The 16553-nt window shown below is 42.3% G+C and overlaps 1 protein-coding gene across 2 annotated transcripts in view; it reads left to right on the forward strand.

Annotated features, from left to right (window-relative positions):
- Window positions 1-16553, forward strand: part of DECR2 (2,4-dienoyl-CoA reductase 2) — a 31347-nt gene that overhangs the window by 14150 nt on the left and 644 nt on the right. Inside the window, exons 6-9 of one of the 2 annotated variants that reach the window (XM_070761012.1) lie at window positions 2985-3109; window positions 5642-5735; window positions 8990-9094; window positions 10921-11126. In XM_070761012.1, coding sequence (XP_070617113.1) covers window positions 2985-3109; window positions 5642-5735; window positions 8990-9094; window positions 10921-11126 — 530 coding nt within the window. The remainder of the gene's footprint in view (window positions 1-2984; window positions 3110-5641; window positions 5736-8989; window positions 9095-10920; window positions 11127-16553) is intronic. The other variant, XM_070761011.1, reaches the window with a different exon arrangement.

Here is a 16553-nt window from a genome sequence, read left to right on the forward strand (position 1 = left end):
GGTGGTCCCCGAAGGGTGATCTTTTTTGGGTGCAGGAGAGGTTCTTATGGTTGAATGCATAAATGGCCCAGTGTGCTCTTTCATACCAATCCTCTGCACCCATCTCCACCTTTAGAAGATCTGTTGAACAACAATCCAACAGCCATCCAACCCCAAAGAAGCTCTGTCTCAAGAATCAAGAACGTTGGAGTCTGTATAACATATTTTTGGAGTGCAGTGGTACCTCTACTTAAGAACTTAATTCGTTCCGCGACCAGGTTCCTAAGTAGAAAAGTTTGTAAGTAGAAGCCATTTGTCCCTTAGGAATCAATGGAAAAGCAAATAATGCGTGCAAACCCATTAGGAAAGAAACAAAAGCTTAGAATTTGGGTGGGAGGAGGAGGAAGAAGAAGAGGAGGAGGAGAGTCGCTGCCTAGAGCGAAGGGAGTGTTTCTTTTCTCTGGGCGCTGGCAGAGGTTTATTCCCTCTCCAAGCGCCCAGAGAAAGGAAAATGCTTTGTTTGCTCTGGATTGCCAAAGCCTCCTTAAGCACCACCAAAAGGCTCCTCTGGCAGCCCAGAAAAGCCCGAGATGGCCGGGATTAAAGGGGGAATGGAAGGAAACTGGCCGGACCTTTGTGCCACTCTCAAATTTCCTGGGAAATATTTCTGGGCTTGGGTTCTTAAGTAGAAAGAGGTTAAGAAGAGGCAAAAAAATCTTAAACATCTGGTTCTTATCTAGAAATGTTCTTAAGTAGAGGCGTTCTTAGGTAGAGGTACCACTGTATAAGATGCACCAGAGTATAAAACACACCTTAGTTTGGGGTGAGGAAAATAGGGGGAAAAAATCTACCTACCAGGCATTCATCTGGCTAGCGTCCTTAATCTGGTCAGCTTCAGCACATTATTTTATCCTCTGATTAGGGCTTAAAAAAAACCTTATTCAAAGAGAGTAACAATGAAAGAGCCTGCAAACTGGAAGGGCTGGGAACATTGTGAGCACTTTGTTAGGGTTGGAAACTTATTCAAAGCAAGTAGAACAATGAAAAAAAAAGCCTATAAAGATTTAGGGCTGGAAAGGCATTCTTCAGAGAGAGTAACAATGAAAAAGCTTGCAAAGTCAGAGCTGGGAAGATTGTTAGCACCTAGTTAGGGCAAGGAAAATATGGGGGGGGGGGAAATCGACTGGCTAGCGTCCTTAGTCTGGTCAACTTTAGCACATCACTTTATCTCCTGATTAGGGCTGGGAAAACACCCTTTTTTGGACGGAGTAGCAATGAAAACAAGCCTGCAAAGACTTAAGGCTGGAAAAAAACTTCGGAGTAGCAATGAAAACAAGGTTGCAAGCTGGAAAGATCATTGGCACCTCGTTAGGGCTGGGAAAAAAGCTCTGGAAAAGCTACATTTGGAGTATAAGACGCAGCCAAATTTACAGCCTCTTTTAAGGGAGGGAAAGGTGCATCTTATACTCCGGAAAATACAGTAATTGATCAATTAGGGTTGATGACCACCTCTGTTCAACATGTCTCAGGAACTGTATTTCTCAACCTTGGCAACTTGAAGATGAGTGTGACTTCAACTCCCAGAATACCCCAGGCAGCATGGAATTCTGGGAGTTGAAGTCCATCCATCTTCAAGTTGCCAAGGTTGAGAAGCTCTGTTCTAGAGCCCCTATTTTCATGATGCAAGTGTGAGACTGATATTTAGTTTAAAAAACCCCTATCGCTAGCTAAACACCTTGGCCAATAGACAGATGGTGCATCTAGCTTAATTTCAAACATGGCTCCCTACATCAAGGATCCAACCAATTCGATTTAATAATGGAATGTGTTTAGAGAATAGAATAGAATTCTTTATTGGCCAAGTGTGATTGGACACACAAGGAATTTGTCTTTGGTGCAGATGCTCTCAGTGTACATAAAAGGAAAAGATACATTTGTCAAGAATCATGGGGTACAACACAATGATTGTCATAGGGGTCAAATAAGCAATGAGGAAACAATATTAATAAAAGTCTTAAGGATACAAGAGCCGGGGTGGCGCAGCAGGTAGAGGCCACTGAAGCTGACTTGTAGATCTGAAGGTGAGCGGTTCAAATCTCATCACCGGCTCAAGGTTGACTCAGCCTTCCATCCTTACGAGGTGGGTAAAATGAGGACCTGGATTGTGGGGGCAATATGCCTGCTCTGTTTAAAAAGTGCTATTGCTAACATGTTGTAAGCCGCCCTGAGTCTAAGGAGAAGGGCGGCATAAAAATCGAATGAATGAATGAATGAATGAATGAATGAATGAATGAATGAATGAATGAATGAATAAATAAATAAATAAATACAAGCAACAAGTTACAGTCATACAGTCATATGTGGGAGGAGACGGGTGATAGGAATGATGGGGAAAAAACTAGTAGTAATAGTAGTGCAGACTTAGTAAATAGTTTGACAATGTTGAGGGAATTATTTGTTTAGCAGAGTGATGGCGTTTGGGAAAAAACTGTCCTTGTGTCTAGTTGTTCTGATGTGCAATGTTCTATAGCATCGTTTTGAGGTTAGGAGTTGAAACAGTTTATGTCCAGGATGCGAGGGGTCAGTAAATACTTTCACTGCCTTCTTTTTGACTCATGCAGTATACAGGTCCTCAAGGGAAGGCAGGTTGGCATCAATTGTTTTGTTCTGCAGTTCTGATTCTCCTCTGAGGTCTGGGTCGGTCCTGTTGGGTTGCAGCACCAAACCAGACAGTTATAGAGGTGCAGATGACAGACTCAATGATTCCTCTGTAGAACAGCTCCTTGGGCAGTTTGAGCTTCCTGAGCTGGCGCAGAAAGAACATTCTTTGTTGTGCTTTTTCAATGACGTTTTTGATGTTAGGTGACCATTTTAGGTTTATTAGGATATCATCATGTGTAATAGCTTCTGTGGTGGTACTTCTTCCCATATAGTGAGAACATATGAATTCAGGTCTTAAAAGACTGCCGTCCAACAGGTCACACACTCTCTGTCATGTTCCTCAGATGCTGCCGGGAACTTTCTTTGTCCTGCTAGCTCTTTATCATTCAACGGTTACAAAACGGTGATCGAAATCGACACTTTGGGCACCTACAACGTCTCCAAAGTCCTGTATGAAAAATATCTTCAGGTAAGTAAGAGGCTCTCGGTTGTCTGGGAAATCCTTGACTTGCAGCCATTCGCTTAGTGACCGAAGCTACACCAGCACTGAAAAACAAATGGCCTGGGAAGCAGCTCTGACTGCACCAAGGCAGCAGCTGTCTCATAGTGCTTCCTTCCTTGCAGACTGGTTTTTCAGATAGACTGTCTCTGGTCCCGGAAGTTCCACCTTCTTACCAAAGGCTGTAAAAATAGGGTTGCAGCAGACCCCATGGTCAAGTGATCCAAATTCAAGCAATTGCCAACTGGCACGTGTGTATAACAGTTGCACTGACTTGGGGTTGTGTGACCTCCATTTATCTATCTATCTATCTATCTATCTATCTATCTATCTATCTATCTATCTATCTATCTATCTATCTTTCTTTCTTTCTTTCTTTCTTTCTTTCTAACTATCTATCTATCTATCTACCTACCTATCATCTATCTATCTACCTACCTACCTACCTACCTATCATCCATCCATCCATCCATCCATTATCTATCTATCTATCTATCTATCTATCTATCTACCTACCTACCTACCTACCTACCTACCGTCCGTCTGTCTGTCTCTCTATCTACCTACCTCCCTACCTATCATCCATCCATCCATCCATCTACCTACCTACCTATCATCCATCTGTCTGTCTCTCTGTCTGTCTGTCTGTCTATCTATCTACCTACCTTCCTACCTCACTACCTGCCTGTCTGTCTGTCTGTCTGTCTGTCTGTCTGTCTGTCTATCTATCTATCTATCTATCTATCTATCTATCTATCTATCTATCTATCTACCTACCTACCTACATAATAATAATAATAATAATAATAATAATAATAATAATAATAATAGTAATTTATTAGATTTGTATGCCGCCCCTCTCCGAGGACTCGGAGCGTCTCACAATAACAATACAAAATGTACAAATCTAATGTTAAAAGAACAATTTAAAACCCTTATAAAAAACAAACACACAACCTAACAGACCATATATAAAAAAACATAGTAGCTAAGGGGCATATCAGTTTCTCCATGCCTGGCGACATAGATGGGTTTTCTATCTAATTTATTTATTTATTTTATTATTTTATTAATTGGATTTGCATGCCGCCCTTCTCCAAGGACTCGGGGCGGCTTACTACATATAAAAAGAACAATAATACAAATCCTAAATCCAATTAATATAAAACCCACTTATCTAATCTAAAATCCCCATTATATTAAAAATCAATCATTCCCACTCAACAACAACAACATACATATCATTCGTCGGCCAGGGGGCTAAAGTCTAATGGCCCCAAACTTGGCGGTACAGATGTAACCTTTTGAAGCCTTCTGACAAATTGATGAGGAAGACCGACCCGCTAACGGCCACAAGATGCACTTCGCTAGGTTCACTTAATAACCGGGCGACTAACTCATCAACTTCAGTGGTTCGCTTAAACACTGAAGCAAGAAAGGTCGTAAAACAGGGCGAAATCCACTTAACGAAATGTCTCACTTAATAACGTACATTTGGGGCTCAGTTGTGGTCGTAAATTGAAGATTACCTGTGCAGTTAAGACCAGGATTTCTGTGGTTACGACGTCTTTTGTTGTGGGAATGAATCACTCCACTTATGGCCCCATCTTGATGTTTTTTATTTATATTTATTTATATATATATATATGTGACATATATATATATTTGTTTTCGTAGATTTTCACGGGTATGTGTATGTAGATTGTTCTGAGTTCGGGTTTTGACCCATGTAATATTTTGAGTGTCTATGCGACGTTTCGGTGAAATCACATTCACCATCATCAGGCTGAAGTTATAAGCTTCGTGCTGCTGTAAATATAGTATAAACTATATAGTATAATATAATATAAATAAACTATATTTACAGCAGCACGAAGCTTACAGTTTCAGCCTGATGATGGTGAACGTGATTTCACCGAAACGTCGCATAGACATGCAAAATATTACACGAGGCAACCGCAAACTCAGAACAATCTACATATATATATTATTTTCAAATTTAACTGTTGGAAGTGCAAAAAAGAAATTGGTTCTTACTATCATCTATGGTGGACTTGCCAAAAACTTAAACTTTACTGGAATAATGTAGAAAGATGGTTAAGGGAAATTACGCAACAAGAAATTAGGAGAATGCCAGAATTTTTTTAAATTAGGTATTACAAATAATAAATATAAAAAAGAAATATATTATTTAATAACTCATATTTTAGTAGCTGCTAGGATTGTCTTTGCACAAAGATGGAAAGAAATGGAAATACCTAAAGAAGAGGAGGCATTTAGGAAAATTATAGAATGTGCAAAGCTAGAGATGATGACGAGGCGGTTGAATAATCAAGAAGAATCAGAATTTTTTAATTCCTCTGTGGACATCCCTGACTGGACATTTCACCCTGGGAGAGATGAGGCTTCAGTTCGCCGCTTGCCGTTTTATTCTATTTCTTAAATGCCACAAGGCATCTTTAGATGTTGACCTCAACCTTTCCGCTTGCTTTCTCCATGTAGGAAAATGGCGGCAGCATTGTCAACATCACAGCGACCCTCAGCTACAGGGGCCAGGCTCTCCAGATGCATGCTGGGACCGCCAAGGCGGCCGTAGGTATGAAGACCCACTACTCTGCGTCCCCTCTTTTTTTCTCACTGGTAGCTCTGTCCAAGGTTGAGGGCCTCACTCGCTGAGGATGATGGATATTGCCACATACCTCCCAGAGACCAATAAGAACACCCAGAGTTGGCCTCCTCCGGGTCCCGTCGACAAAGCAATGCAGGTTGGTGGGCCCTTCTCTGTGGCCGCCCCAGCTCTATGGAACCATTACCCCTCTACTGGCCTTCCGTAAGGCCACAAAGACCTGGCTTTGCCAGCAAGCCTGGGGGGCCATGAACTAACAATTGACAGGGCCACATGAATGGTATATATGTATGGGATTACGACTGCTTTATATTAGCTGGGTTTCTTTTAATACTGGGTTTTACATAGTTTAGATTATATTCGACTTCTTTTTATTGCTCTGTACCTATTTGTATTTCGGAACCGCCTTCTGTCGCACGGTTAGGTCCCACAGAGTTCGCCTTCTCTGGGTCCTGTCGACTAAGCAATGCCGTCTGGCGGGACCAAGGAGAAGAGCCTTCTCTGTGGCGGCCCCGGCCCTCTGGAATCAACTCCCCCTGGAGATTAGAACTGCCCCCACCCTCCTTGCCTTTTGCAAGCACCCCCCCTATGTCGCCAGGCTTGGGGAAGTTGATATTCTCCTTAGCTACTATGATTTATGCAGCTGCGAGAGCAGTCATGGGCTTACCCAGGTATGCCCATGTTTCACCATCACTCCGCAGTCTGCATTGGCTGCCGATCAGTTTCTGGTCACAATTCAAAGTGTTGGTTATGACCTTTAAAGCCCTTCATGGCATCGGACCAGAATATCTCCGAGACCGCCTTCTGCAGCACGAATCCCAGCGACCGATTAGGTCCCACAGAGTGGGCCTCCTCTGGGTCCCGTCAACTAAACAATGTCGGTTGGCGGGACCCAGGGGGAGAGCCTTCTCTGTGGCGGCACCGACTCTCTGGAACCAACTCCCCCCAGAGATATCAGAACTGCCCCTACTCTTCCTGCCTTCCGTAAACTCCTCAAAACCCACCTTTGCCGTCAGGCATGGGGGAACTAAACATCTCCCCCTGGGCACATTTAATTTATACATGGTATGCCTGTGTGTGTGTCTGTTAGTATATGGGGTTTTTAAAATCTTTAAATATTTTAATTAATTGAATTATTTATGATTTGTTTTACACTTGTTGTGAGCCGCCCCGAGTCTTCGGAGAGGGGCGGCATACAAATCCAAATAATAAATAAATAAATTTTTGTATGGTTTGGTTGGGTTGTGTGATTAATTTTTATGATAAGGGTTCTAATCTTTTTTTAAAAATATTGGGTTTGTACATTGTGTATTGTGTTGTGAGCCGCCCTGAGTCTTCGGAGAGGGGTGGCATACAAATCTAGTAAATTATTATTATTAATTATTAATATTAATATTTTAATTATTAATATTAATATTAATATAATTAATATTGATATTGATATTAATATTGATATTAATATTGTAAGCCGCCCGAGTCCTTCAGGATTCCTTCAAGTCACATGATTGTCAAGCCACTCCCACTTGGTCACATGGCTGGCAAGCCACACTCAAAAAATAAGCCACGCCCAAAGTGTGGTAGTAACATTTTTTGCAGGCCTGCACTGGCCAAGGGCCAAGAATACATGTTCTTGATTGGGACCATGATTGTGTATCTCCAAATTATGCTTTCATTTCATGAGCTGTATTCTCTTCCTCCTTCAAAAAAAAAGGGGTCTTAATCCTGAAAGAAAGGCAGGGGCTAGATGAATCAGAAGTTGGAATGAAGATTGCCGGGAGAAATATCAAGAACCTTAGATATGCAGATGATACCACTATAATGTCAAAAAATGAAGAGAAACGAAAGAGCCTCTTGATGCGGGTGAAGAAGGAGAGCACAAAAGCTGGCTTGAAACTCAACATTAAGAAAACTAAGATCATGGCATCTGGCCCTCTCACTTCCTGGCAAATAGATGGGGGAGAAATGGAGGTAGGGACATATTTTATTTTCCTGGGCTCCAAGATCACCGCAGATGGGGACTACAGGCAGATTTTAAAAGACACTTGCTCCTGGAGAGGAAAGCTATGGCAAATCTAGACAGCATACTGAAAAAACAGAGACAAACAAAAGCGTGTATAGTCAAGGCTGTGGTTTTCCCGGTTGCAATGTATGGCTGTGAAAGTTGGACCATAAGGAAGGGTGAGCGTCAAATTGAGGCCTTTGACCTCTGGTGCTGGAGAAGACTCCTGCGAGTCCCTTGGACTGCAAGGCGATCCAACCAGTCAGTCCTAGAGGAGATCAACCCTGACTGCTCTTTAGAAGGCCAGATCCTGAAGATGAAACTCAAAGACTTTGGCCACCTAAGGAGAAGGGAGGACTCGCTGGAGAAGAGCCGAATGCTGGGAATGATTGAGGGCAAAAGAAGAAGGGGGCGACAGAGAATGAAGTGGCTGGATGGAGTCACTGAAGCAGTCGGTGTGAGCTTAAATGGACTCCAGAGGATGATAGAGGACAGGAAAGGCTTGGAGGAACGTTGTCCATGGGGTTGCGATGGGTCAGACATGGCTTCACAACTAACAGCCATAACAACATGAAGCCCTCTATAGCAGTGGTTCCCAACCTAGGGGTCGGGACCCCTTTGGGTCCTTGGGAAAGGACAAATTTCCCATGGTGTTAGGAACTAAAGCTTCTATTCTGGAACATATTTTTACAGTCCAACCAATCAGGTGTTTACAGTGGGGGTGTCTTTCTAACCTTCCTGCCAATCAGGAACATTGATTGGCAGGACAAGGGGACACAATCTGAAGTTAGTTGGGGGAAAGATCAAAAGCAACATGAGAAAATATTATTTTACTGAAAGAGTAGTAGATCCTTGGAACAAACTTCCAGCAGACGTGGTAGATAAATCCACAGTAACTGAATTTAAACATGCCTGGGATAAACATATATCCATCCTAAGATAAAATACAGGAAATAGTATAAGGGCAGACTAGATGGACCATGAGGTCTTTTTCTGCCGTCAGACTTCTATGTTTCTATGTTTAAAGCTCTGTTGGGAGAATTGGTGCTAGACTTATGATTGGGGGTCACCACAACACGAGGAACTGTATTAAGGTGCCGTGGTATTAGAAAGGTCGAGAACCCCTGCTCCTTAGTCTTTTGAATCACGAAACTCTCTATAGTTCTAATTTTGGACTTCCCCGGGGCTATTCTGAGTATTTTTAAACCCATCTGTCTCTTCACAGAGGCTATGACGAAGCACCTGGCTGTGGAGTGGGGGCCCCAACGAATTAGAGTGAATAGTGTCGCCCCTGGTCCCATCTCGGGCACAGAGGGGTACCGTCGCTTAGGTAAGTCTTCTGAAGTGAGAACAGCTTGTAAGGTAACTTCTAAGACAGCTTCTGAGAGAGCTACTAAGACAACATTCCAGTCTTCTGAGAGAACAGCTGTTGAAAAAGGTGACTATATATAAAGTGTGGGGTAAGAATTATTGGAGATTTGTTTGAGGAAAAGCAAACTGGTAAATAGTAGTATAAAATAGATGCAAAACTGCGACATTAATTAATGATTGGAAAAATGTATAATTACACAGGTCTACAAAAAGATTTTTTTTGTAATCATCGCAGTTGATCTTCTACTTTTCTGAATCATTTTTTGTTCTGATTTCAAAAATGTATATAGTTTTTCTGTAGCAGGTCTAGTTTCCATGGAGAAGCATCATCATTATAAGATATAGGAAATATACTGGCGACATTAAGAAAAAGTAGTTACCATATACATTGAAAATGTAGAAATAACGTAATAACAAAAATGCTTCTATATCAGAAACTTTAAGTGACAGAGCAAAACTAAGCATGTTTTTGGAATCGGCACATCAAACTCCATAAAACAGACATACAGTATTACCTTTGCTAATGATTTTTTTGGTGTTGACCAGTGTTATGTATGTTTTGATATGTTTTATGGTATATGCATAGATGTGTACATGGAAACTATGGAGAAAAAATAAAAATAAATAAATAACATGTCACAAATAAAAAAGCATAAATAAGAACAGCATTAAAAACAGAATTATAAAACTATGTATTACAGTGTTCCCTCGCTTTTCGCCGGGGATACGTTCTGAGACCGCCCACGAAAGTCGAATTTCCGCGAAGTAGAGATGCGGAAATAAATACACTATTTTTGGCTATGAACAGTATCACAAGCCTTCCCTTAACACTTTAAACTTCTAAATTGCAATTTTCCATTCCCTTAGCAACCATTTAGATTATTACTCACCATGTTTATTTATTAAAGTTTATTAAAAAAAATATTTATTAAAGGCAGATGAAAGTTTGGCGATGACATATGACGTCATCGGGGGGGGGGAACCGTGGTATAGGGAAAAAAGTATTTTTTAATTAATATTTTTTAAAAACCGTGGTATAGACTTTTTGCGAAGTTCAAACCCGCGAAAATCAAGGGAACACTGTATAAGATAATTAGTTATTGGAACAATTAGTTCAATAGATTTGTAAGATCAAAATAAGATGTGAATTTGATGCGCAGCGATTAATGCATAGGTTATTGTAATGTTTTAATATTGGATGGAGAAAAGGTATATTTTAAGAGGTTTATTAAATATATAAGATATTATATGTTTGTAGAGTCCTTCTGTGAAAGAAAAAGATACAAGAGTCTCCATTGAATTACAAAGTAAAAAAGGAAAATTTGTATATGTTTGATAATAAGCTTGATATTGTGTTGGAAACACAACACAATCGTTTTTTATTCTATGTTGGAGAAAATAAAAAAAATAGGTTTAAAAAAAACAGAATTCAAAGATAGGGTTGTTATTATTATTATTATGCCGCCCCAAGTCTATGGAGAGGGGCGGCATACAAATCTAATAAATAATATTTATTAGATTTGTATGCCGCCCCTCTCTGCAAACTCGTAGAGTGTTTGCAGGGTTAAAAACTTTAAAGGCTCAAAAAGGTGGAGAGGACCCTCTCACCACACCAACTATTTCATCAGGATTGCCTAAAATTAATAATGACAGCGTGGTGGCCGCCATTTTGTTTTTTTGGACCACACCATGTGGAAACCACTGGGATTGGTCTGTGGGCTAATGTCCTTCCACGCTCCTGGTTCTTCTTAAACGGGCCAACGTCATGCTTTTCTTTTGTTCTAGTTCCACCCAGCTTGGAATCCAACCACTACTTCCAGAACATTCCCCTCCAGCGGGCCGGGAACAAGACCGAGATCGCTCATAGCGTCCTCTATCTGGTCAGCCCGCTCTCGTCGTACGTGACCGGCACAACGCTTGTGGTGGACGGTGGACACTGGATGACCGCGGAGAATTCCTTTCCCTCACTGTTGGGTATAGCTAAGCTATAGGTGAAGTTTCTTTCCCGCTCGGTGACTTTGCAAGCAGGTCTCCTCTGAGTCACCTGGTCCAGGTTGCATTCCCTGCCATAGCGCAGAAGTGTTTTTAAAGTCTTTCGAAAGGCCAGGAGGGTGGGAGCAGTTCGAATCTCCGAGGGGAGTTGATTCCAGAGGGCCGGGGCCACCACAGAGAAGGCCCTTCCTTGTGGTCCTGCCAGGCAGCACTGCTTGGCTGACGGGACCCAGAAAAGGCCAACTCTGTGAGATCTGACCGGCCTCTGACTTATAGGGAGGAACACGCTTTGCCCAGTCAAAGAATCTAAAGTTAACTCTCTCTTGGTCCCCTGGAATGTGCCCCCTCCCTCCTGGGGAATCCAGACTACATTCCACTACATAAGAGAATTTATCTTTTGGTTTAGTACAGTACAGCAGGAGTCCCCAACCCCTGGTCCATAGATCTGCATCGGTTCACAGCATACCAGCGACTGGTCCACGCAAACAAGTGTAGACCCATCCGTGGGATGCAGGCAGCATGCAATACCACGCCCCTTCCCTTCTGGTCCACAGAAAAGCCTTTCTCCATGGACCAGGTCCCTGGTGCCTCAAAGCTTTTGGGCCACTGCACTGCAGTGTTTTCCAAACTTTGCAACTTTTTAAGATGTGTGGATATCAGTTCCTAGAATCCTGCTGGCTGGGCTAGTCTGGAAGTTGGTGTCCGTTTGGACAGCTGAGGAATTCTGGGAGTTGAAGTCCATACTGTATATCTTTAAAGTTGCAAAGAGTGGGTGATACTGGCTTAATGCATCATGCAAACCCAGCTATTTAGGCTTATCATGTAATGTACAGCATAGCCTGTTTATCATGGTTAAAGCAGTGTAGTCGGGCAACAGGGAAAGCAAGTAGGATGCTTGGCTGCATAGCTAGAGGTATAACAAGCAGGAAGAGGGAGATTGTGATCCCCTTATATAGAGCGCTGGTGAGACCACATTTGGAATACTGTGTTCAGTTCTGGAGACCTCACCTACAAAAAGATATTGACAAAATTGAACGGGTCCAAAGACGGGCTACAAGAATGGCGGAAGGTCTTAAGCATAAAACGTATCAGGAAAGACTTCATGAACTCAATCTGTATAGTCTGGAGGACAGAAGGAAAAGGGGGGACATGATCGAAACATTTAAATGTGTTAAAGGGTTAAATAAGGTTCAGGAGGGAAGTGTTTTTAGTAGGAAAAGTGAACACAAGAACAAGGGGACACAATCTGAAGGTAGTTGGGGGAAAGATCAGAAGCAATGTGAGAAAATACTATTTCACTGAAAGAGTAGTAGATCCTTGGAACAAACTTCCAGCAGACGTGGTTGGTCAATCCACAATAACTGAATTTAAACATGCCTGGGATAAACATAGATCCATTGTAAGATAAAATGCAGGAAATAGTATAAGGGCAGACTAGATGGACCATGAGGTCTTTTTCTGCCGTCAGTCTTCTATGTTTCTATGGTTGGATAAACCATGATAAAATTCTATGGCTTGGCACCAAATATAGCCACAGTTAATATTTGAGGCCAATTGGCTACGTGGTTCTAATTCAGTTGGGCGAGGGACAGAAATCTGAAAGGGAGTAAATTTGATCTGAAGGGGAGTAAATTTGAAATCAATAGGCAGAGCGGATTCCCCTTTGGACCCTCCACTTCCATCTCTCCCTGCTGTTCCGTAATTAGGCTGGGCTTTAAATGGATCACCAATAAACCCCACAAGCAATTCAAAGTTCACAAGAACTTGTCTTTCTGGCTTTAAAAAAAAAAAGAGGAAAAGATGATACCTTAGCCCTTTTTTTAAATCCTTTTGTCTGTGTTATGCCTAGTTTATGTCATTAGAATCTTATGAGTTGGAAGGGGCCTGAGAGGTCATCAAGCCCAACAAGTCTACGGAGAGGGGCGGCATACAAATCTAATAAATAATAATAATAATAATAATAATAATAATAATAATAATAATAATAGTAATAATAATAATAATAATTGTTGTTGTTGTTGTTGTTATTATTATTTATTGGATTTGTATGCCGCTTCTCTCCGTAGACTCGGGGCGGCTAAAAACAATAATAAACACAACATGTACAATCCAATAATAAAAAACAACTAAAAACCCCTATTATAAAACCAAACATACACACAAACATACCATGCATAACTTGTAATGGCCTAGGGGGAAGGAATATCTCAACTCCCCCATGCCTGGCGGTATAAGTGAGTCTTGAGTAGTTTACGAAAGACAGGGAGGGTGGGGGCAATTCTAATCTCCGAGGGGAGTTGGTTCCAGAGAGCCGGGGCCGCCACAGAGAAGGCTCTTCCCCTGGAGCCCGCCAAACGACATTGTTTAGTCGACGGGAACTGGAGAAGGCCAACTCTGTGGGACCTTATCGGTCGCTGGGATTCGTGCGGTAGCAGGCGGTTCCAGAGGTAATCTGGTCCAATGCCATGTAGGGCTTTAAAGGTCATGACCAACACTTTGAATTGTGACCGGAAACTGATCAGCAGCCAATGCAAGCCACGGAGTGTTGAAGAAACATGGGCAAATCTGGGAAGCCCCACGATGGCTCTCGCGGCTGCGTTCTGCACGATCTGAAGTTTCCGAACGCTTTTCAAAGGCAGCCCCATGTAGAGAGTGTTGCAGTAATCGAACCTCGAGGTGATGAGGGCATGAGTGACCGTGAGCAATGACTCCCTGTCCAAATAGGGCCGCAAGTGGTGCACCAGGCGAACCTGGGCAAACGCCTTCCTCGCCACAGCCGAAAGATGATGTTCCAATGTCAGCTGTGGATCGAGGAGGACGCCCAAGTTGCGAACCCTCTCTGAGGGGGTCAATAGTCCCCCCCCCCAGGGTAATGGACGGACAGATGGAATTGTCCTTGGGAGGCAAGACCCACAGCCACTCCTCCAGGCACTGCTTCGTTGACTGGACATGGGGTGGACATGTATAACTGAGTATCATAATAATAATAATAATAATAATAATAATAATAATAATAATAATAATAATAATAACAACCCTGCACGCTATAGAATTATACTGCTGGATAAACTATCCAGCCTCTGTTTTCAAACCGCCAGTGAAGAGTACAATACTGTAATTCAGTTGTTGTTAAGTTTTGCTTCATCACGAACCCTCTGTAAGTATCGTTGATGGCCATGGACCCTCAAGACCTAAAATTTAAACCATAGCATTTTTTCCTCAAGCCTTCACAGGCCTCCTGTGATGAACCCAGAGGTCTACGGGCCAAAGTTTAAGAATCACTGCTTTGATCCATTCTGCGGATTGATAGGTCTTGGAGTCAATGTCTATGGAGATTCTGAGTCCTCCAAGTCATGGTTGTCCCAAAGGTGCTTTTATCAAGAGGCAAATGGACTTTCTGTTTTTTCTTTGAAGATGTTTCGCTTCTCATCCAAGAAGCTTCTTCAGCTCTGGGGGATGGAAGGATTTATGTTCCTTGCAGACAAAGCTGGTCATTTGCACCCTTTTAGAGGGTCCTTGAGGCCACTTGGAGGTTTATCTGTGTCCCTAAGGTCACCTGAGTAATGCAAATGGTTCCTGTAGTCTGCAATTTTTTCTTCTGGAAATCTATCCCTATGCCCATGCCATTCAAAGGGTGTCCATCCCAAATTGTATAGCTAAAGGTCTGTAGAGATTCTCAGTCCTCCAGGGCATGGTTGTCCCAAAGATGCTTTTTCAGGAGGCAACTGGACTTCCTTGTTTTTTTTTTCTTTTGAAGATGTTTCACTTCTCATCCAAGATGCTTCTTTAGTTCTCACCCACCATCCAGTCAGAGCTGAAGAAGCTTCTTAGATGAGAAGCGAAATGTCTTCAAAGAAAAACCAGAAACTCCAGTGGCCTCTTGAAAAAGCACCTTTGGGACTCTTAAGGTCATGTTCTTCTTAACATCTGATCCACATCCTTCTAGTTTCACCCCCTGGAGCAAGTAAGAATAAGTCCAAACCTTCTATAATGGGACAGTCCTTCAGATATTTGAAGAGGACTACCACATCCCCATCCAACCTATTTGTTATAGCCTCATCTCTCTTTTTCTACAGCAATTCCAGTTAGTTCTTTTTTCCCCACCTACCACATCCCACCTAATTTTCAATGTTCTAAAGGCCGATTTCTGTGTTGGAACTGCAAAATCTTAGGTATGATCCTATGTAAAGGACCCTACGTGGATTTCAACTCCCTATGTAAATGGTTTGTAATAATCTTGGAGTAATCTTGGAAGTGCCGGCAGACCAGACGGCAGTCGGATAAGAGGCACCTGAGTCTGCAGAGAGAATGGGGCATAGCAAACATCTCAGAAGGGGCCCTCCCTACTTTCTTGGGCTATAAAGGTGATGGGAGAGAAATATACTTTCAGACCTGCAAGATTCTATTAATGTAACCTTACAATAAAGTTAGAGATAGTCCTTCTAGGCATGCTCTGGATTGTCAGAGTTTGTTGCAGTAGTCAAATCCAGAAAGCACACGCAGATAACTGATTCAGGATTCATTAACTTCTCTTATATACATAACACATATTATAACAGCAGATAGAGCATTCCAGGCAAAAAACACAGGCAGAGGAGAGAACAGTTTCAGTTTTGGTCAGCAGACTAGCTTCTGCACAGACTCAGATCTCATCACAACATGCTTCAGTTTCTGTTTCCAAACAGTCCCCATTGGCTGATCTGTTGCCATGCCTATTCATCTATTCCAGTTCATGAATATTCTGACATGTATTTCTTTGTCAGGTGGACAACAATCTTGACAAGCCTGAAAGTACATCTATTCCCCACGGACTTTATAGTCTGACCCTGAGTTTGCTACTCATCTACTTGATCGTTTCTGATCTGAAATATGATCCTTTGTCCCAATATGCATAACTTTGCACTTGTTTAGGTTGAAATGCATTTGCCCCCTTGTTGCCCACTCACTCAATTCTAAGGTCACTTATAAATATCACCACTCCCCAAGTCTACCTTTTGAATTCCACAATATGTTTTATTTATTTATTAATCAGATTTGTATGCCGCCCCTTTCCGCAGACTCGAGGCGGCTTACAGCAATAATAATACAATGTAAACAAATCCAATATTTAAGTGTAAGTTAATTTAAAACCCCAATTTAAAAACCAATCATACATACTAACATACCATGCATAAATTTTATAAGCCTAGGGGGAGGGAAAGTCTCAATTCCCCCATGCCTGACGACAGAGGTGGGTTTTAAGGAGCTTATGAAAGGCAAGGAGGGTGGGGGCAACTCTGATATCTGGGGGGAGTTGGTTCCAAAGGGTCGGGGCCGCCACAGAGAAGGCTCTTCCCCTGGGTCCCACCAAACGACATTGTTTAGTCGACGGGACCCGGAGAAGGCCCACTCTGTGGGACCTAACTGGTCGCTGGGATTCGTGCGGC

This window comes from Erythrolamprus reginae, chromosome 9 (genome assembly GCF_031021105.1).
Source record: "Erythrolamprus reginae isolate rEryReg1 chromosome 9, rEryReg1.hap1, whole genome shotgun sequence".
NCBI lineage: Eukaryota > Metazoa > Chordata > Lepidosauria > Squamata > Dipsadidae > Erythrolamprus > Erythrolamprus reginae.